The sequence below is a fragment of the Salvia hispanica genome, chromosome 6 (genome assembly GCF_029641045.1).
Source record: "Salvia hispanica isolate PSC_SH4W2 chromosome 6, Shi_PSC_v1, whole genome shotgun sequence".
NCBI lineage: Eukaryota > Viridiplantae > Streptophyta > Magnoliopsida > Lamiales > Lamiaceae > Salvia > Salvia hispanica.
In genome coordinates, this window is record NC_142697.1 from 8389963 (window position 1) to 8415465 (window position 25503).

The following is a 25503-nucleotide window of genomic DNA, read 5'->3' on the forward strand; positions in this document are numbered from 1 at the left end:
GCACCTTTTCAAATTTCAAAAAATTAATGCTGCAAATAATAGGACTATATTGCTTAGGAAGGGAGCTTTTTAAATTTCTCCTTTGTACCGTTATTATCTGTTTAATTCTTACCAAACGTTCTTAATTAATTCATTGAAAACGTGTAAAACCTGCGAATTTTCGAGTAACAAATTTCTTTTTTATTGAATGCAATATGGTTATTTATTCGAATTTTCTAAAAATTAATATTTAATTCTTCGCTAAATATTTTGGGCTTGCACAAATAATATTCTTTGGGAATGAATTATTGTAGTTCTTGGCATAACACAAAGGGACTATTTCTTTTGTTGGATTGCGCGAAAGGGAGTGTGTAATATGTTTTTAATTATCTTACTTGCGTAGTGTGATTTGGTTCGGTAGAAAAGAATATTATCTTCGATCTTCGTGGAATTTAATTTTAAGTAGGAGTACTACGAAGTACACGGTGTGTTTTGAATTATGGATCGATTTTGAAGTTTGCGTTGGGAACTGGCGACGATATTAATTAAAGTTTTGAAGAGATACAAATAAAATAATACACTTTGGGCTCCTTCAATAATAAAATAAGAAAGTCCCATGTTGGTACTCGATGGCTTTGGGCCATGGAAATTAAAAGTACAGTGAATAATAAATAAGTTTTGGGCTTGATTTATTTACAACAAAATGAATCATTTTGGGCCTATGAACTAGAACAAATAAATAAAATGTGGGAGATGTTTAATTCTTGAGCCCGCCCAATCCTCTCCTCTCTTCTTCTTTCTTCCCGGAATGGATCGCCTACTACAATTCCTCCTCCATCAACTAATACAGACACACATTCATGATAAGTTATGGTGGGGTCCATCACACAACCAGGAACTCATCCTTTTCACATGAAATTCATGGCAGAAATCTGAGGATTCATCCCTGGTTCTCATCCAACAACCAAGTGAACTATAGGTAATTCCTATCCATCCGTTCATAGCACGATTTCGCACTTCTTTCGGAAAATCAAGCATATTCATTTGTTGACAGCAAACGAATCTGCCAAGTTCAAGGAGTCATCACCAATTTCACTCACAGAGGTATAATTCCTTCCCAGTTCCAAATCATGAACATTTAGCATGTTAGCATCATCCATTACTCCCACACGAACAACTCAAACATTAACATCAATCGAACGCTGTAACCAAATTGAAACGCGAAAAAGAACATAAGTTGGAAGTAAAGAACTTATCTTCGGGGTTAGTCGGGGCTGTTCCGGTCTGAACTGGACAGTGGCCGACCGTGTCTTCCCGGCGAATCGGACTGGAATGAGTGGACAGCGGCGGCGGAGAGCGATGGCTGATGGGTACAACAGCAGAAGCGGTGGTGAGCAGCAAACGCCAGTGCTACTCCGTGACACAGCCGGAGAGAACGAAACCAGCGGCGTACAATTGACCGCCGGAGTGCAACCGCGGTGGTGTCGGAGGCGATGACAGAACGGCGGCGGTGTGGGGTGAATCGGAGACGGTGGAACTAGGGCTAACCAATTTGGGGATTTCTTCAAACTGGGGGGGAGGAGTGTCGATTTGGGAAAACGAATCAGACGCTGGAGTAGCAGCGACGGCGATACCGGCGGCGTGGCGTTGAAGCAGCGATTGTGGAGGATGGGAGTATATTTGGGCTACTCCTTTTTGGGCTCCCTCTTTTCTTTTTAATTAAGTTGGGCCTCACCATTTAAATTGGAGGACTAAGAGTGGGTTCTAATTGAATAAATCTTTGGGCCTATAAGTAATTTTATGGTGGGGAATTATTTAATTAAATTCGGAATAATGCGAAGTACGAATAGTTTTATCTCAAGTACGAAATAAAAATAATTTCGAGGAAAAATAGTATGATAATTTAATTATGCTCTTTAGGAATTTTAATTCGACATCGCGGTGGAAAATACGAGGAGCCAAAGGGGGAAATATGGGCGTGAGCGGCCGACCGACGCCTTAGACGGCCGCCGAATAATTTAATATATGCGAAAATCAAGAAACGAGATAAAAGACTTTAATTAGGGTGCATGCATTCTAATTAATAGATTTCTCGCGTTGATTGTTGTGTTACTAACTTTATGTTTAAAGGGATTTGTTATGTGAGACTCTAATCCGGAAAAAGGAAATATGCGAATGCGAGATCTTTTAATTGAACGAGGTGGGCTTTCTTTTAAGTATCGTTCATGAAAATATTTTAGGCTTTGTTCCCGATGATGATAAATACTTTGACGTGAAATGAATGATTGTCATGCCGTGTTTTGGATTTTTTTGTGTTATACCTATCTGCCCTGACTTTGTGTCGGATGCCTAACTGTGTATTAGATACCTGGCTATGCCCGAGGATTAATCGAATTCGGGTTTAAGTGTGTGTGGGCCTCAAACCCCGCTAGGCTAGTGTACACCATGTGGGGACTGTGTGCTATTTGTCATTCATTTGGCCGGTTCAATGACTGTCGTGAAATGTGGTCACATTCCCGGTACACAAGGATACCTTCAGATAGGGTATGGGTGATGGAAAATGATTCATCAATCGACGTTTATGGAAATGTAATACTTTTGTGTACTTGGGTTATTTTGAAAACTAAAACCCCAAGCTCGCTCGAAATTGGCTAACAATTATTTTTATGCAAATATTTTCGGCAACTGTCCACTGAGTATCTTTTCAAGTACTCACCCCTGCATATGTTTTTTCTATGTGCACGTTGAGCATTAATAAGTCGTGGTAGGTGTTGAGTGGAGCCTCTAAAGTTTACTTGTTATCCTGTACGGAATGAGTCGTTCTTCATACATGATTCCATCCTTTTACTCTTGCTTGCTTCCGCTGAACTATTTATCTTTTGAATAATGCATTGCGCACCGAGATACATTAAACTCGATCACTCTGAATCATCTTTTTGGATGATTAAATAAATTACTATCCGGTCTATTGCTGTCCAAGTGTGATTTTGCCTCAATTCTCCTTTCTTCCCAGCTTCTTATATTCCTCCCCAGTCGCAATAAACCGTTCTTTCTATCCTTAGAAATAGGCGTGATAGAAGAGCTTACGTTCTTTCAAGCTCTGGATTCAAGAGTCTTTTTCAATCTCGGTCTAGTTTGTATCCCTAGACCCAACTGATTCAATTATTGATGGCTCAACACCCGACACGTCATGCTCAACCATTAAAAAGAGGTACATTTTGTTTTCAAATGAGAAAAATAAAATTGTTTGATGATATGGAGAAAATCGATATCTTTGAACTTTTATGAAAATGGGTGAAGTCCCAAATTTTATGCTGACCGTGTGTCAGAAATTTTCGAACATTTGGGAGATATAAGGTGAAAAAATGTTAGTGGGATGTGAAAATTTTGGAAAATGTGAGTTTTCAAAAGTGAAAATAATTGTTGCGATCATTGGAACTACTTTACAATGTGACATGTGGATGTGAAATGCGACAATGATAATATATCGATGATTTGATGTTGAAAAGTGAAGTGGATGTTTATGCATGTTTGAAGTGATTTTGTTAAGTGTGGACTACGGATTTGAATATGAGCCTATGCATGCGAACATAGAAGGCTTGAGATATAGTCTAGTCCAAACACTTGAAAAATAGTTGTACGCTCACAACTTTTTAACCGCTTTCCTAGGCGATGGTTTGAACAAATGATTATAAATTGGAGTGAACTCCTAATTTTCCAAACATACGACGAAGGGGAAGTAGAGCGTTGGATGAAGGCGAGCGGATCGCGATATCTTCCTTCCCAACCCTCTTGTTTGATGAGGTCAAATTTTAGGCGTTTCTTTGGGGTATCTCTACACATTTCAAAAAAAGCATAATGAATTTTGAACCATTCTATCCTTAGATGGTGAACTTAATAACGAGAACTTTTACCACTTTACACGTTTCTTCGCATCTTTTCACACGTTGGTTCACACATATCACATATCGCATTCTTTTCTCAATACTCTATCGATTCTTGAGCGTTACAGAGAGGCCTTGTCTTATCTTTTTTCTGTAGATGACACGTACTGCACAACCCCTCGTAAGAGTACCCTAGCTTTTGAGACAAGACGTCGGTGCGTAGATAGGTTCTATGCCTGCCGTAGAACGATGGGGGAGAGCATTGTGGAGTTTGCGGCACGCTTTTGGTCGTGTTGGCATTGTGCTCATCCCTACGGAGTGGGAGGGTACGATGGCATCGTGCTATTGGTAGGCGCTCTGCCCAAGGAGTGAAGCGAGTAGGCTTAGGCTACGGCCAAACGGTTTTTTAGATGTAACCCACCCTCGGTCGCATTGGATGGAGACATGAAGGGGTTTGCAAAGGTCATGTTTAATGTGCTGGTAGACCATCCAGAGAGGCCGCCACCTGCTTCTACAATGGAGCCACCTACTAGACCATTGGACTTACCTTTGTGCACTCTTCAGAGAGAGAGCAGGGCGAGTCGTCCCGATCAGTGAGGGCCAAGAGGGTCCGCATCGAGGATAGAGACCACTATGACTCAGAGGAGGAAGAGTCTGGCGAGGAAAGTGACTACGACGAGGAGGGCGATGGCCACGAGATAAGCGATGGCGGGTAGGAGGAGAAAGAGCATGTTGAGGAGGAGGGGAAGGGGAAGGCAATGGTGGAGGAGGGGGACCCGGACAAGGATGAGGTCCCCGAGGAGGGACCCTACACAAAGACATCGGGGGTAGAGGAGGCTAAGTTCATTCCCCCACCTCCACTAGAGCCACCACCCGTTATTCCAGCTCCCCTTATGAGGCCGCATATGAGTACCTTCCACCCCTTCCGCCGAGTGGACCATTCTACTATCTGGATTATATTTTACCCATAAGGTATGGGTACGGGGCACAGCCTGGCCTGACTTATTACATGACGATACCCGAGATGCCACTAGTGCATATAGTAGAGCATGTGATCCCGGAGGAGCAGCTATCTCCTCTTGTTGATGAGATCTTCGCCAACACGCATGGGAAGACTACGTGGGATCCTATTAGGATTTTTAGCGACTTCGAGGCCGAGGACTAGTTTTGATTTTAGAGTTTAATTGTTTGATGATGTTTTGTTTTAGTACTTTGGATTTATGTAGTGGGTCTTTCCACGTTTTTTTTTTGTTTCGAGTTGTGATTGAGATGCTTAGTACTCGTTGAGGCATGTTTTGGGAAGTTATGAAAATTTTGGATTGGTTATAACTATGTTACACTTGTATTTTATTTTACGTATGTTACGCATGAAAGTTTCAACGTGATTGAAATCAACAAAATGAATGAGTAACAACGATAACGTGTATAATGTTTGAACAGAATGCCTCCAAGACGTGCCGGAAGACCTCGATGTGATGGAGGAGTACCTGGAGGAAATACCATGGGAAATAATAGAGGAAATGTTGTAGAAAATTATGTAGGAAATGTCGGGAGCAATGGAGCCCAACCACCTCCACCCCAACCCGCGTCATATCGAGGAAGTTTTTTTGCTACAGAATCCTCCTGTGTACGATGATCTGGTGATCCATCGAACGTTGAGACTTGGATCCGAGCCTTAGAGTGTATTTTTTATTTTCTGCAATGCACTGACCGCGAACGCATTAACTGTGTGACGTTCCGAATGACTGTCTCCGCTGACTTTTGGTGGGATGTGAGAGAGAAAACCATGACTCCTGCGCAATTGGAGCAGTTGACTTGGAATGAGTTCAAAGAGATGGTGTATGGGAAGTACATCCCGCGAAGTTATCGCAAGACCAAGGAGGTTGAGTTCTATAGCCTAAACCAAGGCAAGATGTCAGTGGCTGAGTACGACATAACCTTTTGTGATATGTCGAGGCATGCTCCGAATCAGACCGGCACGGAACTTCGCAGCCATCTTCGCATCAGTATCTACCAGAAAGTCGAAAATACGTTCTATGGTGTGAATCCATATCTCAGCCTTTGATGGATCATCCAAACCATCGTACACAAGAGGATTTTGTCGCTAAAAGACTGCCTCGATATGATGCTCGGGTTGGGATGGAGGTGGTTGCGCTCCATTGCCCCCGACATTTCCTCCATTATTTCCTACAGCATTACCTCCATTATTTCCGACCACATTTCCTCTAGGTACTTCTCCATCACACGTCGAGGTCTTCCAGCACGTCATGGAGGCATTCTGTACAAACACTATACACGTTATCGTTATTGCTCATTCATTTCATTGCTTTCAATCACGTTCAAACTTTCATGCGTAGTATACGTAAAATAAAGCACAAGTATAACACACTTATAACCAAGCCAAAATTTTCATAACTTCCCAAAACATGCCTCAACGAGGACTTAGCAATTCAATCACAACTCGAAATAAATACAATGTGGAAAAACCCACTAGATAATCCAACGTACTAAAACAAAACATCCTCAATCAACAAATCTCTTAAATCAAAACTATTCCTCGGCCTCGGAGTCGCTAAAAATCCAAATAGGATCCCACGTAGACTTCCCATGCGTGTCGGCGAAGATCTCATCAACAAGAGGAGATAGCTGTTCCTCTAGAATCACATGCTCTACTATAGGCTCTAGTGGCATCTCGGGTATCGTCAAGTAATAAGTCGGGTCAGGCTGTGCCCCGTACCCATACCTTATTGGTATAATATAATCCAGATAGTAGAATGGTCCACTCGGCGGAAGGGGTGGAAGGTACTCATATACGGCCTCATAAGGGGGAGCTGGAATAACGGGTGGTGGCTCTAGTGGAGGTGGGGGAATGAACTTAGCCTCCTCTACCCCCGATGTCTGTGTAGGGTCCCTCCTCGGGGTCCTCATCCCTGTCCGGGTCCCCCATCTCCAACACTGCCTTCCCCTTCCCCTCCTCCTCCCCGCCTTCGCCTATCACATGGCCATCACCCTCCTCCTCATCGTACTCACTCTCCTCGTCGGACTCCTCATCTTCCGAGTCTTAGCGGTCTCTATCCTCGATACGGATCCTCTTGGCCCTCGCTGATTGGGACGACTCGCCCTGCTCTCTCTCTGAATAGTGCACAAAGGTAAGTCCAATGGTCTAATAGGTGGCTCCATTGCAGAAGCAGGTGGCGGCCTCTCTAGATGGTCTACCAGCACATTAAACATCGTCTTTGCAAACCCCTTCACGTCTCCATCCAATGCGATCGAGGGTGGGTTGAATCTGAAAAACCGCTTGACCGTAGCCTGAGCCCATTCGCTCCACTCTCTTCGGCAAACCGCCCACCAATAGCACGATGCCATCGTACCCTCCCACCCCATAGGGATGAGCACGATGCCAACGCGATAAAAAGGTGCCACAAATTCCACAATGCTCTCCTCCGCCTTCCTACGGCAGGCACAAAATCTATCCATGCTCTGACATCTCGTCTCAAAAGATAGAGTACTCTTACCAGGGGTCTGTGCAGTATGTGCCATCTACATAAAAGATAAGACAATACCTCTCAGTAACACTCAAGAGTCGATAGAGTATTGAGAAAAGAATGCGATATGTGATGTGTGTGAAACAACGTATGAAAAGATGCAAAGAAACGTGTAAAGTGGTAAAAGTTCTCGTTATTATGTTCACCATCTAAGGATAGAATGGTTCAAATTTGATTATGCTTTGTTCGAAACGTGTAGAGATACCCCAAAGAAACGCCCAAAACGTGATCTCATCAAACAAGAGGGTTGGGAAGGAAGATATCGCGATCCGCTCGCCTTCATCCAACGCTCTACTTCCCCTTCGTCGTATGTTTGGCAAATTAGGAGTTAACCCTAATTTATAATCATTTGATCAAACCATCACTTAGGAAATCGGTTAAAAAGTTGTCAACGTACAACTATTGTTCAATTGTTCGGACTAGTCTATATCTCAAGCCTTCTATGTTCACATGCGTAGGCACATATTCACATCCATAGTCCACACTTAACAAAATCACTTCGAACATGCATAAACACCCACTTCACATTTCAGCATCAAATCACCGACATATTATCATTGTCGCATTTCACATCCACATATCACATCGCAAAGTAGTTCAAAGGAACACCACAATTATTCACTTTTGAAAACTCACACTTTCTAAATTTTCACATTCCACGAACATTTTCCCACCTTGTATCTCCCAAATGTTCGAAAATAGTCATCATAAAAATTGGGACTTCACCCATTTTCACTAAAGTTCAAAGACCTCGCTTTTCTCTACATCATCAAAAATTTCATTTTCTTCATTTGAAAACAAAATGTACCTCTTTTCCGTGGTTGAGCATCACCTGTCGGGTGTTGAGTCTTCGATAATTGAATTAGTTAGGTCTAGGCATACAAACTAGACCAAGGTTGAAAAAGACTCTTGGATCCAGAGCTTGGAAGAACGTAAGCTCTGATACCACTCTGTCACGTCCGGCCTTTTTTAGGATAGAAAAAATGGTTTATCGCGACTGGGTGGGATACAAGAAGCGGGGAAGAAAGGGGAATTGAGGCAAAATCACACTTGGACATTAATAGACCAAATAGTAACTTATTTAATCATTTAAAAAGATGATTCAGAGTGATCAAGTTTAATGTATTTTGGTGCGCAATACATTATTCAAAAGATAAATAGTTCAACAAAAACAAATAAGAGTACAAGGATGGAATCATGTATGAAGACACGACCCATTCCGTACAGGATAACAAGTAGACTTTAGAGGCTCTACTCAACACCCACCACGACTTGTCAATGCTCAATCTGCACATAGGGAAAACGTATGCAGGGCTGAGTACTTGAAAAGATACTCAGTGGATAGTTGGTGAAAATATTTGCATAAAAATAATTATCTGCCAATTTCGATTGAGCTTGGGGTTTAGCTTTCAAAATAACCCAAGTATACAAAATATTTCCAATTTCATCAAAATCGTCCGCGCAGACATTTTCCATCAACCATACCTTATCTGAAGGTATCCTTGTGTGCCAAGAATGTGGCCACGTTCCACGACGGTCACTGGATCGTCCAAATGCGCGATAAATGGCTCACGGTCCCCACATGGTGTACACTAGTCTAAGTGGGGTTTGCGGCCCACACTTAAATCCGAATTCGATTAATCCTCTGGCAAAGCCTGCAAAGCCAGACATCTAACACACAGTCAGGCATCCAACACAAAGTCAGGGCAGATAGGTATTCCACAAATATCCAAAACACGGCATAACAATCATTCATATCACGTCAAAGTATTTATCATCACTGGGAATAAAGCCCAAAATATTTCATGAACGATACTTAAAAGAAAGCCCACCTCGTTCACTTAAAAGATCTCGCACTTGTGTATTTCCTCTTTCCGGATTAAAGTCTTACGAAACACAACAATTAACACGAGAAAACTCCTAATTAGAATGCATGGACTCTAATTAAAGTCTTTTATTTCGTTTCTCGATTTTTTTCATATTTTCGATTATTCGGCGGCCGTCCAAGGCGTCGCGTGCGAGTCGGTCGGCCGCTCACGCCCATATTTCCTCCGTTGGCTCATCGTATTTTCCACCACGATGTCGAATTAAATTCCCAAAAAATTATCTGTAAGGCCAAAAAGGGTGACTCTTTGAACTTGGCAGATTCAATTTTTGTCAACAGAAATTGTTGATGTTTGATTTTGATACATGGTGACCAATTGAGATATGCATCGATGAAAAAGATTACCACGTTTAGAGTTGAATTGAGGATTCGGCAGCTCTTCAAACTCTCGGTTTCTGTCACGAATCTTATGAGGATACTTTCATGAGTTCTAGGTTGTGATGAGTTGGAAATCAAAAGAAAGAAATGGAATAAGATTTAACGTGAATTGTAGGAATTGTATCAAACACGGATTTAGAGGAGATATTTATAATACCAACAACCAAATCACAATCAAATAACAATATGGAACAATTATTTGTTAAATAGAAAAAAGTTTGTCCCTATTGTTAGACTTTGTGCTTCAAAAATAGACTAGTTATGCCATTTTCGATCATCCCAAGACAAAATACGGAAAGTTTTTTTATCAATTATACACCACTAATAATATGAACCATATAATCCACTAAAACTACTTCTACTATTTTTTTCTGTCTCTCTTTCTTTTTGGCATCTCGCTCTTACTTTTTCCAATTACACAATAAAACTCGTGTTATTTACAAGTTTATCTATTTTTTGAGGATGGAGTATAATTTGTGTGCTTTGTTATACTCGCTTCGTCCACCATTAGGAGTCTCATATCTTGACAGTACGGATTTTAAGAAATGTTAAGAAAAGTGGGTGGAAAAAATTTAGTGGAATAGGGGTCCCACTTGTATATATTAAAATGAAATGTGAGTAGAATGAGTTAGTGGAAGGTGGGACCCTATTAACATTTATGGTAAAAGTGAACCGGGACTCCTATTCACGGACGGACTAAAATAAAAAAACAGGACTCCTATTCACGGACAGAGAGAGTAATTACTTATTTCTATTTATCTTCAAAACCAAAATAAATTCGAGGTGCATCCACACAATAGTGACGGACTGGCCATATGCTAGCCAAAAACTCATTAAGGCACATCATCATGCCCTTCCCACAATCTAGCAATAGCTAACCATGTAACAACCTAGCATTAGGCTAGCAATAGCCTAGAAAATAAATTGAGAAATACGATTAATTCATTGTAATTGTTGGTATTTATAAAAAAATGAAGTGCAATGTGTTATAAATATAAAGTATTAATAGAAAAAAACAATCCATTAGCCTATCGCTCGCCGCGCAATAAGCGGCCAACGATAGGCTAGAGATTAGCTAACCAGTTAGTCCACGTCCAACCCTTCGTTCGTTGCATTAGTAGCTAACCAGTTAGTCCACGTCCAACCCTTCGTTCGTTGCATTAGCCTAACGCACTAACGGACGTCCGCCACGCCCTAGCCACTAACATGTGGCAAGGGCGGGCGGACGTCCCTTATTGTGGATGCTCTAATAAAATAAATATTGAAAAACCCTACTACTCCTCACGCGTGTGGACTTTCCCACGTGCCGAATACCTCTGGCGAGCCGCCACTTCCAATCACGCTTGCATTTCCCTCCACCCAAATACGACGCCGCTTACCACTCTCTATCTGCCGTTGTTGCCTTCTACAAATATCATTACACCCTCACAGGTTTCCTCTTAAGTTAAGCTTTCCTGCTTCAAATTTCGATCTTTTATAGTCCCATCATCACAAATTGTAACTTTACTCTTTTCTCGCTTGTATTGCTGTAAAAATGAAACTCTTTGATACTATTTTCTGCAGCATTTCTGCTACCAAGTACCTAAATTGGTGCTAGAAAACTCTACTCTTTGTCGAAACTGTTTATCAAAGATGGCGGGTTGTTCGTCGATTGGAATAGCTCATTTTAAGAGCTTAGAAAACGGCGCCGTTGCGCTTGACTGCTTTAGCTCCAAGACTCTTTTGACATCTAGAATCCAGTGTTTTAGTACTAATGGAAGTAGAACGAATATGAGCTTGATTTGTAAAACTAAAAGGCAGACTTTCGTGGTTGTTAATGCAATCAATCCAGAGGGCAACTCTAATTCAACTCCACCACTCACTACTACCATTGAGATTGAAAATTATGTTGCTAATGTTGTGGAAAAGAGCTATCTTTCCACTCCTGATAGCAAGACTGGTGTTGGTGGTGGTGGTGGGGAGGGTTCCATTGATGGGAGTGGTGGAAATGGGAAGTTTTCGGGTGGTGGGGGTGGAGGCGAAGGCGGAGATGATGGTGGTGATGATTACGAAGAAAAGGAGTTTGGGCTTATACTCAAGTTTGAGGAGGTGATTAGAGAGATGGAGGCTAGAGGGGCAAGTCTTCCAGCTGATATGTTGGAGGCTGCCAAGACTGTGGGATTAAGAAAATTGCTTCTGCAAAGATATTTAGACTTGCAGGTTGAGCTTTTTAATTTGTTAATATCATTTGAGCAGATTCAAATTTTATAGTTTTGATTGATGTTTTAGTGATAATGATTCTTCATTCTTGTCATTTGAGGTTGCAGGGTTCAGCTTGGCCCCTTGGATTTCTGATGAGGTCGTCCTCCATGCTTAGGAATAGGATGTTAGTTGATCCGTCATTTCTCTTCAAGATTGGAACTGAGGTCTATAAAACTTTGTGCCTTATCCCTTAGCCATTTTCAATGCACATTCTTTTTGTTGTATGTGCTTGTACTAGGTGTGTAATATTTTGGAGTTTGTGTTGCTGTAGACATCCGATATCTGAGATATGTGTGCAATTTTAGTGCTTGGTTAGAGAAGTTGGTATTTTAGCATTTTACTCATACAATGTCTGATTGGTTTACCTCTGTAGATAGTGATTGATTCTTGTTGTGCAACATTTGCTGAAGTGAAAAAGAGAGGGAAAGATTTCTGGGCAGAGTTTGAATTGTACACCGCTGATCTTCTAGTTGGGGTGGTTGTTAATGTTGCTCTAGTTGGTATGCTAGCCCCATATGCCCGAATAGGACTGCTATCTGCTTCTCAAGGATTTATTGGGCGGATGCAGAGAGGTTATGCAGCATTGCCTAGCAGGTAAGTACAGAAACACCAGCTTAATTGTTTGACGGAAACTTCATTATCTAACGTATTTTCTTAATTTTGTTCGCCGCGTCTTTGAACTATGTAACTTTGGATTGGCATGAACAGTGTATTTGAAGCAGAAAGGCCAGGGTCTAGATTTTCGGTAAATCAAAGAATTGCTACCTATTTCTACAAGGTAACAGTTGTATCTGGATGGTATTACAGATTAGCATTGATATGCATTCTCTTTTAAACGGTAAATGATTAATTAATTCTTTACTTTGCGATTTTCAGGGAATTCTATATGGATTGGTTGGTTTTGGATGTGGTATCGTTGGCCAAGGAATTGCCAACTTTATAATGACAGTCAAGCGGTATGTTTTGTTTGGAGAGATGCATCAGAAATAATTGTATTAGTAGAAACTGCAATGTTTGCAATATAATGCCACACACCTCAAGCTTTCATATTAAATTTGAGTGCCTATGTAAAATCTAGAGATCCAAACCAAAACTTAGTCCTTGTTTTGACCAGAATTCTTGTTTGTGGTAGACTCCGGAAGTTCTTATGACAATGTTTCTCATAAAAAGCATTTTCCATTCCTCAGGAGCATTAAGAAATCAGAGGATGATATTCCAGTTCCACCCCTTTTGAAGAGTGCAGCAGTGTGGGGTATGACTTGCTTTATTTCCCTCGTCTTTGTTGAAATTTCTTATTTTCTTACCTTTGAAACAATCAGTTCATAGACCCATTTCTTTGTATTACACTCCTTGTTACATCCAAGAGAAGAGAATCTACGATTAGAATGTTATGTAAACTATGATCCTTTCTCACTGTGTAGGAGTTTTTCTGGCTGTGTCTTCCAACACTCGGTATCAGATAATCAACGGGTTGGAACGCATAGTGGAAGCTTCTCCGATGGGAAGGAAGGTTCCTCCTGTTGCAATGGCGTTCACTGTTGGTGTTCGATTTGCCAACAATGTATATGGTGGGATGCAGTTTGTGGATTGGGCTAGGTTGGTTGGCGCTCAGTGACCATTCTTCTCCTCCTCCTCCTCCTCCTCGTCTTCTTCCTCCTCTCATTGTTGTGTTCTGAACCAGAAGAGAATCCTCCCCTCCCACCACTATATTCATATCAATATTAGTTAGTGTGGCTATGCTTATTTCCCATGGAAAGGCTCATCTTTGGACATGATTGCCATGAGTTATTGCAGCGAGAGAAAAATATCAATATGTTGGAATAAATTGTATTTTGATTGCTCAAACTCTTTGATTTACCAACTTTGCCTTCATCCTTGATCTTCTACATGTTTTGCTGGTGTTCTTAAGGTTTATTACAACTACAAATTAATTTGGGATTGTGTGATTGGTGAAATTTACGTTGTGTGATAACACCGCCATCAAAATCATGTAAAGTTGAGATTAGTTAATGAGATTCTGTACGACTTAGAGCATCTACAAGGAAAAAAGGGTAAATGGAGAGTTAAAAGAGAAATAACTATCATATTTATATCTTCAAAAATTTCATACTTCAATGAAAAAGGGTATTTGAAGAGGTATCGAGTAGATATCTGCCTCTTTTTGGTACAAAGGGTAAATTATTTATTTTTGTTTGCCTTTTTAGTTTATCTCTTTTCCTAGAGTCCATTACTTTTTAAGAAGACAAAATTACCTTTTGAGAAGGTAACTGATAAATATATTTTCTCAATTTACCTTTGGTCGGGAGATGCACTTAGGAGCATAAATTATTACTCCCTCTATGTGAAAAAAATGTCTCATTTTGCTATTTCAAGGAGTCCACAATTTAAAGTTTCATTTGTTTCTTCTCCATTCTAGATAAGTGGTCCTTACATCTAAATAAATTATTACACTCATATTTTATTATAAAATCAATATATATAAAAGTACAACTCAAACAATAAATAATAAATGACGAACAAACTATAAATGAGTAGTACTTATTTAAAAAAATATGAAAATGAGTTATTGATTCTATAATCCAGGTGTCGAGATAGACGCAAACATAATGATGATAATGATGAAAAAGAGTATAGTGTATGCAGCAATGCAACGCCAGAAAAACGTAAGGATTCTTCAGTCAACGGTCAAACATACTGAAAATGTTGATTCATCACTTTTGTCCCATTGCAACCAATTCCAGAAAAAAGAAAAAAGAAAAGAAAAAAAAAATCCCCATTCAATTCGTCAACAGGATCTCCCCTTCCCGCCATTTCCCAGAGTTTGGTATTTATATCCACATTCCCATCCCTTTCGTCTAAAATCCTTTCTTGATTCATTCAATGACCAAGCTGGAGTCTCTGCGCCGATTCCTGATCCCTTGCATCGGAAACTCCCGCACCTCCCCGAGCCCCCCTCCCGCCGCCAAGAAACGGCTCAGCACCTCCCTCCGCGACGATCTCGACGAGAAGCAGCACTACCCCAGCCTGATCCAAGCACAGCCACAAGAAGCAGAACCCCCGTCGTGCTGCTCCTCCCCGGCGACCCCGGCGGCCAATCTGGCCCCGCCGCGGCCGTCGAGAACGATGGTGATCGGCACCATCTTCGGGCACGGGAGGGGCGGGCACGTGTGGTTCTGCGTGCAGCAGGACCGCCTCACGACGAAGCCCGCCCTCCTCCTGGAGCTCTCCATCCCGACATCGGGCCTCATCCAGGAGATGCAGTGCGGCCTCGTCCGGATGGCGCTCGAGTTCAACGCGGCCGAGTCGGACGACCCGGAGCTGGGGCGGTGTCCGCTGCGGTCGGTGCCTCTGTGGACGCTCTTCTGCAACGGGAGGAAGCTCGGCTTTGCGGTGCGCCGGAAGCCCACGCAGCAGACCAAGATCATGCTCAAGACCATGCAGAACATCACCGTCGGGGCCGGCGTCATCCCTTGCAAATTCCACGACGAGAAGGAGGTTATGTACATGCGGGCTAACTACGAGTGCGTTTTGGGGAGCGCTGATTCAGAGTCTTTCCACTTGATCAACCCGGATCAGCTTCCCGGTCAAGAACTCAGTGTTTTCTTGCTACGAACAAGATAAATCTTGATTTCTTGGGATCTTTGTTTTGGAGAAAATCCTGGTTTTCTTGAGTTAAACTATTTTTTTTTCTTTTTAGTTTTTGAGAGAGGGACAGGCTAGCTAGTTATAGGTTAAATTGTTCTTTGTTGATTTCAGTAGGAATCTTTTGTAATTGGAGAATTTACTATATTTCCAGCAGAATAGTTTCAGTTACCTCTTTTTCTTTATCTGGAATTCCAAGATTCTTACTTAATGAATTGTCAATCTGTGTGACAGTTGTTGCTGTATAATATTTTTGCTCTCTCACACTGAAAACGGCCCTTTTAAGCAATATTTTTTTTTTTATTTTTTTTTTTTATGTTTGTTTGTGATGTCTATTGCTTAAAATTAAAGCGGAATATGTATTTGATGATTAGCTCGGCCTACTTTACAAATCATCTATGTATTCTTATTCCTATTGATTCTGGGATGTAGTACATATGTTATTTTAGTTAACTTCTATTCATAATCCGTGCATTTGCAGTTATGATGTTCCTATGGAGGTTTTCATTTTCTGTAACAAATATTTAAGTCTGAAAAGATTGGCCTGAATCGAAATAGTACTTCGTGATAATTAACATATTTTTTCAGTCCATAAGCAGCATTGGTGAAAAAATAAAACAATTATATTACTGTTATAAGTATTCATTACTGAATTGGTGTTTTCCATTCCATACCAAATGACTATTTTTTCTTCCAACAAGAGTAAGGAGCATTTACTGATTAAATACTTAAAAGATGCGTTTGATAGTACTCCCTATGTCCTCAAATAGGAGTCTTATTTTTCATTTTGGTCCATCCGCGAATAAGAGTTCCAGTTTATTATGACTATAAATGGTAAAGAGGTGTCATATACTCCCTCCGTCCATAAAAATAGGAATTTTGGGCATGACACAAGTTTTAATGTGAAATTATTAAAGTAGGGGAGAAGTAGATAAAAAAAGTAATTGAAGTATTGGTATTAGAGAATAAAGCTCACCTTATAAGATCGAGAGAATAATAAAACAGAAATGAGCTATTTTCCTGGGAGAGACTAGAATGGAAAAAGAAGACTATTTTCTCCTAATTTTCTTCCACTCATTTTCTTAACTCTTTTGTTAAATCCTGGTAGAAAAAAATGTGATTCCTATTAGCAAACATTGGAAGTAATAAGTTATAGTCTATTACTAATTTAATTTAGTGTAATAATGACTTGAAACTTCCATTCCAAGTAAAATGTGTTACCAATTCTTCTACTCTACTAAACACAGCCTTAGCCTTTCAATTATATATCAGGAAAGTCACTAAGATATGGCAAATAAGATTATAAGAGAATGTATCCCTATACTGCTACAAGTTGCCAACAAAAAGATTTACGAGAACCAGTCTTTTCAAATAAAGTTGCAATTAATTCAAATTAGATAAACTTATAATATTCCATTTGCTGTTAGATACCAAGAAAGGAATCTTGTTTTTTCTCTTTAGCAAAAAAGCAAACAGTAATATTCACACATTCCCTTTACTTTCGGTATTAAGGTTCACTTGGATCACAGAAATCAGACATATTCTAAATGATGAGTTGATTTAACTATTAATTTTTCATTGATTAAATGTCTAATCACTCATGCTCAATATTTCATGTATTCTATTTGATGAGTTGATTTAACTATAAATTCTCACTGATTAAATGTCTAATCACACATGTTCAATATTTTTCCTTAAAAGAATATGCCAATGGTGGATTTGATCATCATCTCGGAATAAAAGGTTTGCCTTTCTAGTGATGCAATTTCATCAAGAATTAGTGTTAAACCAGCATATTGCGCCATCCAACTATGTAGGATAAATATCAGTGTTATACTACAATGTTCGAAATCTCTCTTTATTTATTTGGCACAAATGCTCCATATTAGTATTCAATTAAATTTATAATATACACGCGTGGGTGGCATTTTATAATTCATAAAGTACAAAAATTTAAAATATTTATTATCAATGTGTATTTAAAACTAACCATTATTTTTATTTAATCGGTTCCTGAAAATTATATAATTCTAATTTAAAAAATCTATCATTACATTATTTTATTTACAGCTCATAATATTTGAATTAATAATTAATAATGTACTACTATAGATTACTTGGTGTACATACTAATAATATGGATTTTACGTTCATTAACACTATTTTTTTTTCTCTTACCATATTAATTACTCCACGATAGAAATTGCTTTAGCTTTAATAATTGTGGAATTAATTAATAGTAAATATATATTTGAGCCTTAAAAATTTAAATAGGATTGGGGCGGTGAATTCTTAAGTTATTTTGAGCATGCGAAGCAAAAAGAGAAGCACCGGAGCGCCGTCGCTGTCCATTCAAAATACTCTTCCTCTCCCTCTCCCGCCCCAACTGTATAACTGGCACCCTTCTGCTTTCGTCTTCCCCTAATTGACTTTTTTTTGTTTGTTTGTTTGCTAAAGTTTGTTTATTGAATGCTTGCAGTTGTTTTGAAGGTGAAACCCTAGCTCGTTTCCTCAAATCGGTGCAGAGGTACCAAATTCTTATAATGCGTCGTATTTTTCGATTGATTTAATTGCAAGCTGTTTTGTTTGTTTGTTTGATCAGGGAGATCGAATCGGCGAGAATCGTAGACGAAACTCTGCCTCTTAAGATTTGGATTAAGGTCAGTTTTCCTTTCCTTTTCTTCCCTTTTCCATTATGAAAGGTAAGGAGATTGAATTGTTACACAATTTTGGGTTTATCAGCAACAATTTGCCGTGGGGGTAAATGAAGTCACGCGAGGACTTGAGCGAATGCCTCCTAATCGTGGAGATGAAAAATCTGTGGATGATGGTGGTGAAGCCAGGTGTGGCTACTTTCAGGTTGGTTGCTCTGTAGGAAGAGGGTTTTTTTCATTATTTACTTATGCTGGCTTTGATTTATGTGGTTCAGAGTTATCCTGTCAATAGTAGGTAGGGATTAAGGGGTTGGAAAAACATGATTTGAAAATATAGCCTGTTTAGACTGGGGTTTTGTTATTTGAGTTGGGATGTTGAAACATTTGCCCTCAAACGAAGCTATAATCTTGTTTTATAGATGATGGCTGGTGTGTTTGCTTGTTTAAGATTGCTTCTATAAGTATTTTATTGGAGAAAACTCTAGACATGGTGTGTTTCCCTTTCGACTCAGATGGCCCAAACCGGCTGCTAGACTGTGTTACAAAATGTTAGACGGTAATTTAGCTCGTCGTTCAACTTTCATCGTATTCTCATCTGTGTAGGCCTCAAGTTTGAAGATTTACTAATAGTCCTTCTGTATATGGAAGAAGTATTCTTCTTCTGTTATTCATGTCTTCAATTTCAAAGAATGAGAATTCTCTTGGTGGATTACATGTGTTCACAAGCATCATTAGCTACTTTTCGTCTTGTGGAATGTAGGTGATATTGGTAGCGTCAGACTGCAATCCTCGAACCTTGACAAAGCATCTACCAGCATTGGCCGCTTCAAGAAATGTGCCACTTATCTCTGTAAAAGATAGAAAAGAAGGTTCTTTAAGATTAGGCGAGCTGATAAAGGTGAAAACAGCAATCGCCATTGGAGTAAAGGTGAGTAGTAGCCATTGATCTGAGAACTTGTGTCTATTTCTAATTGCTTGTGTCTCCTTCAACTGTTTTTGCTTTCAGTTCCCTTTTGTAATGATCTTGCACCACATGCAGGCTAAAGGAAATGCTATCAATCAACTAATAAAAGAAGCCCTAACTAACAACAAGATCAATAGCACTGAAGACGAAGCATAAAGTTAGTTAGTTAGTGCCTTCCCTCATCAGCTGATGTTCTTCTCTAGCATCTGATGGCAGAGAGATAGAGAAGGACGTGATCAAATTAAGATAGAGAAGGACAACTATTCTTGATTGCGTTTGAATTCCTCTACAGGGAATCCTAGTAATGGTATTCAGTGTATGTAACTAACTAAAACCAGTAGCATGATCTATTTGAATGTAAAGATAGTTTATGCTAAGAAATTAGCTTTCTCGACATGTAATTTCATTCAGATTATTTTTTGCATAGTCATAAAGAAAGAATTAGCACAACCACCAAGCATGTAGCTCACATAAATTTCTTATCTGAAATCAAGAAAATCAACTACAACTTGGAAGAGAAAGGAAGAAGCTGATTTAGTTGTACATGTCTCTTATATATGATATAGATTGTCTGTCAAATGTACAAGATACTACTGTTATAACAGTTTGGTTTGGTTATCAGTTTGAAAAAATAATTCTTGATTTACCTCAAAGAATAAATATGTGAGGCATCGGTGGTGTGTTTTGGTGGATGTGAGGACGGGGTAATCTGCAACCTGAGGGCTAGATGAGATGAGAGATCATCCAAACCTCAGGATGCAGATTAGCTGATCCTCACACACAAAATTCCATCAGTACTGAAGAGATTTGAGAGTAGGTTTCATGCAAATAATGAATTGTATGCATGGGGAGAGGAATATATATAAGCTCCACATGATATTGAACTTGGACAGGGGTTTGATAACTGATACGATGCAATGAAATTTAACATTATTAAAATAAGAAATGATAAGGTTCCACCTTAATCATGTTGGATTCTGTTCTCTCATCACCAATCACACACAAGGGAACCTTTCCTTTATTCAGACAGCGATATTCATCCTTGACTGCTTTCTCAAGAAATGGCCACATTTCTTATTACAGCTCAATCCCGATGTGGTTTAAGTAATCGACAAGCTTCTTGAGTTTCTATTTTCTGTATCGATCGCTCACTTTGAGCATCACAATTGCTCTCCATCTCCATTTCTACTTTGATGCGAAAAAGCCTGGTGTATCGAAAGTGTTGTCATCTTTTGAGGGCCAAAGTTATTTGTAGAATCTGATGCAACTCGATCAGGTCACACACATCAACATTTGATAGAGAGGGATGCATCAAATCGGACTTTCACTTCATAACAATGGACTTAAAGTCGAATTGTGATTAGAAAACTCAAAATTCTCAGCTTCAGAAGGGAATATGTGGAAGCTTATTCCACTTTCCTTAGGTTGATGATTTGCATGCTGGTCCACCAAAACAACATTCTTGTTGCATTTCGATCTTGTGTAAACCAACAAAGGTGCTAAAAATGGTGAAGAAATATTAATCCAAAAACGACGTGGGAAAGAAAACTAAGCCGGAATCAGTTCTTGCTACCCAAAAAAGGAAACAAAAAAGAAAAAAACAGGACTAGATATTTTTTATTATCCTAACCGAAAAAAAATACTCCCTCTTTTTGGTAGAAAACTAAACTGGAAACCAGTTTTATTTTTAATATTTTAGTTACATGATTCGATCTATATTGTTAGGTTATAATGGCAAAGATTCAAGTTTTATAAGAAAGTTTGCAGAAAGAGAATAAATACTAATACTATAACTGATTTTTGTTACTCCTTTTGTTCCATAAAAATATGTGCATTTCAAATGACACTAAAATTAATGCACAATTGATAAATTAAAAAAGATGGAGGTAAAAGTAATTAAAGTGGTGTTCATGGATTCACATTATTATTAGTGTTTAATGGTAGGCCTATTGGTATAAGTTATAATTTATTATGTATATATCAGTAATAATTTGGGCACAACTTTCTTTAAATGAAAATGGGACAAACGAAAAATGTTCATATTTTTATGGGCCGGAGAGTATAAATGAATAATAGTAACAGTTCTATAAAAAAAGCGTTCGTATACACAATCTTAAACGGCACTTAGTAATCTGAAGAATTAACAATTAAATAAATGTAATGAATTAAATTATCTCACTAGCAATAATACAAAGCAACAGAGCTGAATAGCTCAGTTCATATAATACTAACATTTGAAAAAAATTATAGCTAAATCTACTGATGACCTAAATCATCAATAAGATAGAAGACCTAAAACTAGAGAATAAAATGCTCGCTATGGTAATGCATCGATTGCTAAATCAAGAATATCTGTAGACTTTACACTCAGACATCATCGTCCTTGGCAGCAACACAATTTACCGCTATAACTGAGAGATATCTACCTATATTAGTAACATTTCTTACAATTTAAATCAAAACTGGCCCTCGCGTTCCCCTTAGGGACAAGGGTTTAAGGACGTCGATAACCATTCAGTACACGCAAAAACTAACTGAACGGCCCTTGTGCTAGAAGCTTCTTCAATGTTTCATATGTCATGAATACAATGCCGACACCTGGAACAACCTTGTAGTATTCAGGCATTATCCCTCTATACATACCGCGGAGGCCTTCAGAACGGATTATGTGTTTCAAAGTTCCAAATAATCCAGTTTTGTACACTCGGGCTCGGCCAGCAGCACCTTCCAATTGCATTCTTCGCCTTACGAGGTCCAAAGGGAATGTCGCTGCAGCCAAAAAGAGTATGTCAGGTTAGTGACTTCTTCACCTTCAGATTTGGACAATTGCTCTTAAATATTCCAAGCTCTAATTATTGCACAAAGTTAACAGGTGTTGAACATGAGGGTTTCCTTGCTTAAAATCTAATGTGTAGCATCACTTCAAATTTGACTATGTGATACACAGTTATTACTCCTAAAGGCAACTAGTTTTTCAGACCACATTTGTACCATATTCAAGAAAACAGAACATCCAGCAGGCTGTTGCAATAATTTTGCATGCGAAAAAACTAGTATTAAAATAGAAATGCTTCTAGTCGTAATAAAAAACTCGATCACCATTATAAGCTGCCCACCTGTTGACGATGCAATGCCAGAAAGACTACCACAAGCAAGGCTCACCAATACATTAGAATCATCAGGCCTAGTTAAAAATAAAGAATACTTTTTAGCCCATTTATATACGAAGCAAGGATGCACAAAATCAAAGTAACATCAGTTTCCCTTACCTGCGAGAAAGCCAGGAAGATCTCAAACTCTCATAAACCGAAAAGCTTATTGCTATACTGGGCCCAACTCCCTGCAGCCAAAAGAATAAATTAAATGAAATCAAGATCTCTACAGATAGTTCGATAGCTATAGAACACAAGACATGATGGGAGGAAAGAAAGGTACCAATAATGTTGCACCTAGCCCTTTGTAGAGACCAAAAAATCCTTCATCTCGGCAGATGGTACGAATTGAATGCCTAATGCCTTGATAATATATAGTATTCCTCTACAATTTTCGAAAGAAAAAGCAAAATTTTAATTCATTAACAATTCAAAAGATGGGCATACGAGAGAAAATTTGCAGTTTAGCAGTCATAATGCTTCAACCACTATGTCAAAAAAGGACAAATTTAAAGTACAAGGTATAATTATCAGAAGGCATGTCTCCATTATTAAAGAAAACATCAGCAAACCAAGCTCTTAACTTAAACAAGATTAAGTCACACATTTTTGTAGTTATCTTCATTTCTTTTACCTATTAAAGTTTTCTGCTCATTCCAGTTATTTTTCCTATTTCACCTTCAATTTCAGTAATGCAATAGTTTACCTGTGCTGCCAGCCTTGTTCGGACAAGATCTAAAGGATATGTAGCAGAAGCAGCAGTCATTCCTGCCAAGCCACCACCGACAAAATGCACAAAAGCATCTGCATGTGGATGTTCTCCCTGGCCTTCAAGACCCGGTATTGATCTTAAAATCTGGGGGAAGCAAAAATACATCTATTGTCAACACGTGAACAAGCTTCGTCAATTAGAGAAATGCAATATTATCTAATAATGAATTTACTCACTCTTTTGTATTGTTCATAAGAATAGAAGTTGACAGAAGAATACGGAAGACGATGAGCTATAGTAACTAAATTCCCTTTCCAGAAGGCTCTAAAACCTTCTTCATTAACTATGCGCAACGCCTCGCGCCATATACAAGGTTTACTCAATATAGCTACATCCGAATGCATGCCTTGCACCTACCACGACGAGATTACAAAAATAAATTGGTTAGCAACTATCATAAAATCAAGCTTCAATTATACACTGTTAACCCAATTAACTAAATAATGAAGAATTAAGGATTGACCTAACAAGAAAAGAGTTTTCCTAAAACAAAAGTTTTTCATTTTAGAAACATTTAAACAAATTTGTGACAATTTTTTCCTGATTACAAATTTTCTCAGCAATAAAATAAAACAGAATGAAGAGTAAGGGTTGGAAAACAAGTAATTAACCTGAAACAGGATGGTGAGGCGGGCTAGGGGAGCAGTGCAGGTCTTGCTGAAAGCTCCGGCGATGCCACCGGCAAGGAGCTGCGGAATTGTGCCAATCTGCGATATTTGCGGCTGCTGCGGCCGCGGTTGTTGGTGTAGAAACTTCCTCGCGCCATCCACCCCGACCCTAGCTTCCATCAGTTCCAGCAGAAAAAAAAAAAAATTGAAAAATGCAGCTAGTAATTTTCCACTACAACGCCACAGATCTTCCGAGAAAATCTGCAGGAAGATCCGATTCCAGATTGTCGCCGACGAAGCCAATCGAACTCGTTATTCGTTGCGGAGACCTCTGAATCATGAGAAGGGCGTGAAATACTGTAAAACCCTGTGGAAAAACCCTAGTTTGGGTTGAGGAATATTACTTTGAATATGTTTTGCGTGGTTTGAACGTGCAAGCATTTTTGGAAACGCAACGACTAAGGCCGGCCCGAATTATAAAACTCGACGCTGGGCCCAAAATCATTATTTAACCCGAATGCTCAAAGCCAGCTCAACTTTACCCGCTCTCTCTTTTTCTATTTTTCTTTCTTTTTTTTTGGGTGGGGCGGTCAAATCGTGCAGGTGGATTATTATTGTGTCAACTCATTATCGACTCAATCCAATAAGGTCAAACCCAACCCAAAATCATCGGATTCTCATCGTGTCCCAACCAACGGGTTTGTGTCGTATTCATGCGTGTTATCGTGTACCCAAAAAAAAGTCAACCATCTGTTAATGATAATAACTTACTTTGGCACGACACATTAACGACTAAAACATGATGCTATTATACGATTTAAACACGATATTACACGATACAATAAAAAATTAACAAATTAAAATAATTATTTTCTTAATCTAAATAATAAAATTAATTATAGTAATATTAAATCAAAATAATAAAATTAAATAATTAAAAAATAATTTATTAATAAATCTAAGTATAATATTTTTTTTAAAATTCATAAAAAATTATGTATAGTATTTTTCAATTAATTGAAATTAAAGTATAATATTTTTAATTAATTAAAATTAAATTATAATATTTTTAATCAACAAAAATAAATAAAATTAAAGCTCAAAGGTATTTTAATTAAAAAAATAAGTTTTTTTCTTAACGTATAACCCAAACTCGACCCAAACCGACCCAACCCGACCCAACCCATTATCTTCGGGTTCTTATTGGGTCGACACTATAAGGACTCAAATCCTAAACGTGCGTGTCGTATCGTGTTAACTTCTTGGGGATCCGTATCGTATTATCGTGTCGTATAAAAAATTGTGAGCCCTAGTGAGAACCCCTTTTCTTTAATAAATCTCATTTAGAAGTGTTTTTAATTACGTCACATGGTAAAATATTCTTTATTAGTTCTAATTTAAAATCTTCTTATATTTTTTAATTTTTTTCCAATTAAGAAGTATTCTTCTTTTTTTTACTGGTTTCAACAACTAGTCATTTTTATATAAAGCGCGGTGGTGCTCGATCAGCTAAACAGTACTCCCTCCCTTAAAAAATTAGGGATGACACTGTACGAATTTTAATGTGAAATTGTAAAGTTGAAGAGAGGTAAAAAGAAAAAGTAATCGAAGTATTGTTAGAAAAGAATAAGACCCACCTTAAAAGAGAGAAAAAAAAGTTATTAAAAATAGAAATGAGCTATTTTTGTGGGACGGACAAAAATGGAAAAAGAAACTATTTTTATGGGATGATGGGAGTATAACATTGAGATATAAGTCAAAATTAGATTTCTCTAGTACTTCCTCCGTCCCATAAAAAT

General features: G+C 38.7%; 4 protein-coding genes across 4 annotated transcripts; 3 read left to right on the top strand and 1 right to left on the bottom strand.

The window, feature by feature from the left end:
* The first annotated feature begins 769 nt into the window (after positions 1-769).
* LOC125203957 (protein RETICULATA, chloroplastic-like) lies at positions 770-13784 on the top strand. The gene is made up of 9 exons (XM_048102485.2): positions 770-958; positions 1034-1083; positions 11235-11870; positions 11978-12076; positions 12286-12506; positions 12621-12690; positions 12789-12868; positions 13100-13164; positions 13334-13784. Exons 3-9 carry the CDS (start codon positions 11304-11306, stop codon positions 13525-13527), a joined length of 1296 nt encoding a protein of 431 aa, XP_047958442.1. The 5' UTR covers positions 770-958; positions 1034-1083; positions 11235-11303; the 3' UTR covers positions 13528-13784.
* Positions 13785-14428: 644 nt separating this feature from the next.
* LOC125203164 (MIZU-KUSSEI-like protein (Protein of unknown function, DUF617)) lies at positions 14429-15637 on the top strand. The gene has a single exon (XM_048101465.2). The coding sequence runs from the start codon at positions 14793-14795 to the stop codon at positions 15531-15533; it is 741 nt and encodes a 246-aa protein (XP_047957422.1). The 5' UTR covers positions 14429-14792; the 3' UTR covers positions 15534-15637.
* A 2196-nt stretch (positions 15638-17833) lies between these two features.
* LOC125207617 (Ribosomal protein L7Ae/L30e/S12e/Gadd45 family protein) lies at positions 17834-19587 on the top strand. Its single transcript, XM_048107026.1, has 6 exons — positions 17834-17942; positions 18034-18081; positions 18157-18214; positions 18297-18413; positions 18969-19136; positions 19248-19587. Exons 1-6 carry the CDS (start codon positions 17863-17865, stop codon positions 19326-19328), a joined length of 552 nt encoding a protein of 183 aa, XP_047962983.1. The 5' UTR covers positions 17834-17862; the 3' UTR covers positions 19329-19587.
* Positions 19588-21312: 1725 nt separating this feature from the next.
* On the bottom strand, positions 21313-24142 carry LOC125204222 (uncharacterized). The gene is made up of 7 exons (XM_048102816.2): positions 23708-24142; positions 23273-23449; positions 23031-23180; positions 22608-22709; positions 22442-22512; positions 22289-22356; positions 21313-21941 (listed from the first exon to the last, which is right to left on the bottom strand). Exons 1-7 carry the CDS (start codon positions 23882-23884, stop codon positions 21703-21705), a joined length of 984 nt encoding a protein of 327 aa, XP_047958773.1. The 5' UTR covers positions 23885-24142; the 3' UTR covers positions 21313-21702.
* Positions 24143-25503: the final 1361 nt, after the last annotated feature.

Excerpts from the sequence above, each read along its gene's own strand:
- LOC125203957 (XM_048102485.2), top strand. The coding sequence starts at position 11,304 with ATGGCGGGTTGTTCGTCGATTGGAATAGCTCATTTTAAGAGCTTAGAA. Across the intron at positions 12,691-12,788 it reads TTGCTACCTATTTCTACAAG|GGAATTCTATATGGATTGGT; the intron begins GTAACAGTTGTA and ends TGCGATTTTCAG. Across the intron at positions 12,869-13,099 it reads TTTATAATGACAGTCAAGCG|GAGCATTAAGAAATCAGAGG; the intron begins GTATGTTTTGTT and ends TCCATTCCTCAG.
- LOC125203164 (XM_048101465.2), top strand. The coding sequence starts at position 14,793 with ATGACCAAGCTGGAGTCTCTGCGCCGATTCCTGATCCCTTGCATCGGA.
- LOC125207617 (XM_048107026.1), top strand. The coding sequence starts at position 17,863 with ATGCGAAGCAAAAAGAGAAGCACCGGAGCGCCGTCGCTGTCCATTCAA. Across the intron at positions 17,943-18,033 it reads CTCCCTCTCCCGCCCCAACT|TTGTTTTGAAGGTGAAACCC; the intron begins GTATAACTGGCA and ends GAATGCTTGCAG. Across the intron at positions 18,082-18,156 it reads TTCCTCAAATCGGTGCAGAG|GGAGATCGAATCGGCGAGAA; the intron begins GTACCAAATTCT and ends TTGTTTGATCAG.
- LOC125204222 (XM_048102816.2), bottom strand. The coding sequence starts at position 23,884 with ATGGAAGCTAGGGTCGGGGTGGATGGCGCGAGGAAGTTTCTACACCAA. Across the intron at positions 23,450-23,707 it reads GCCTCACCATCCTGTTTCAG|GTGCAAGGCATGCATTCGGA; the intron begins GTTAATTACTTG and ends TCGTCGTGGTAG. Across the intron at positions 22,513-22,607 it reads GGCTAGGTGCAACATTATTG|GGAGTTGGGCCCAGTATAGC; the intron begins GTACCTTTCTTT and ends TTTTGGCTGCAG.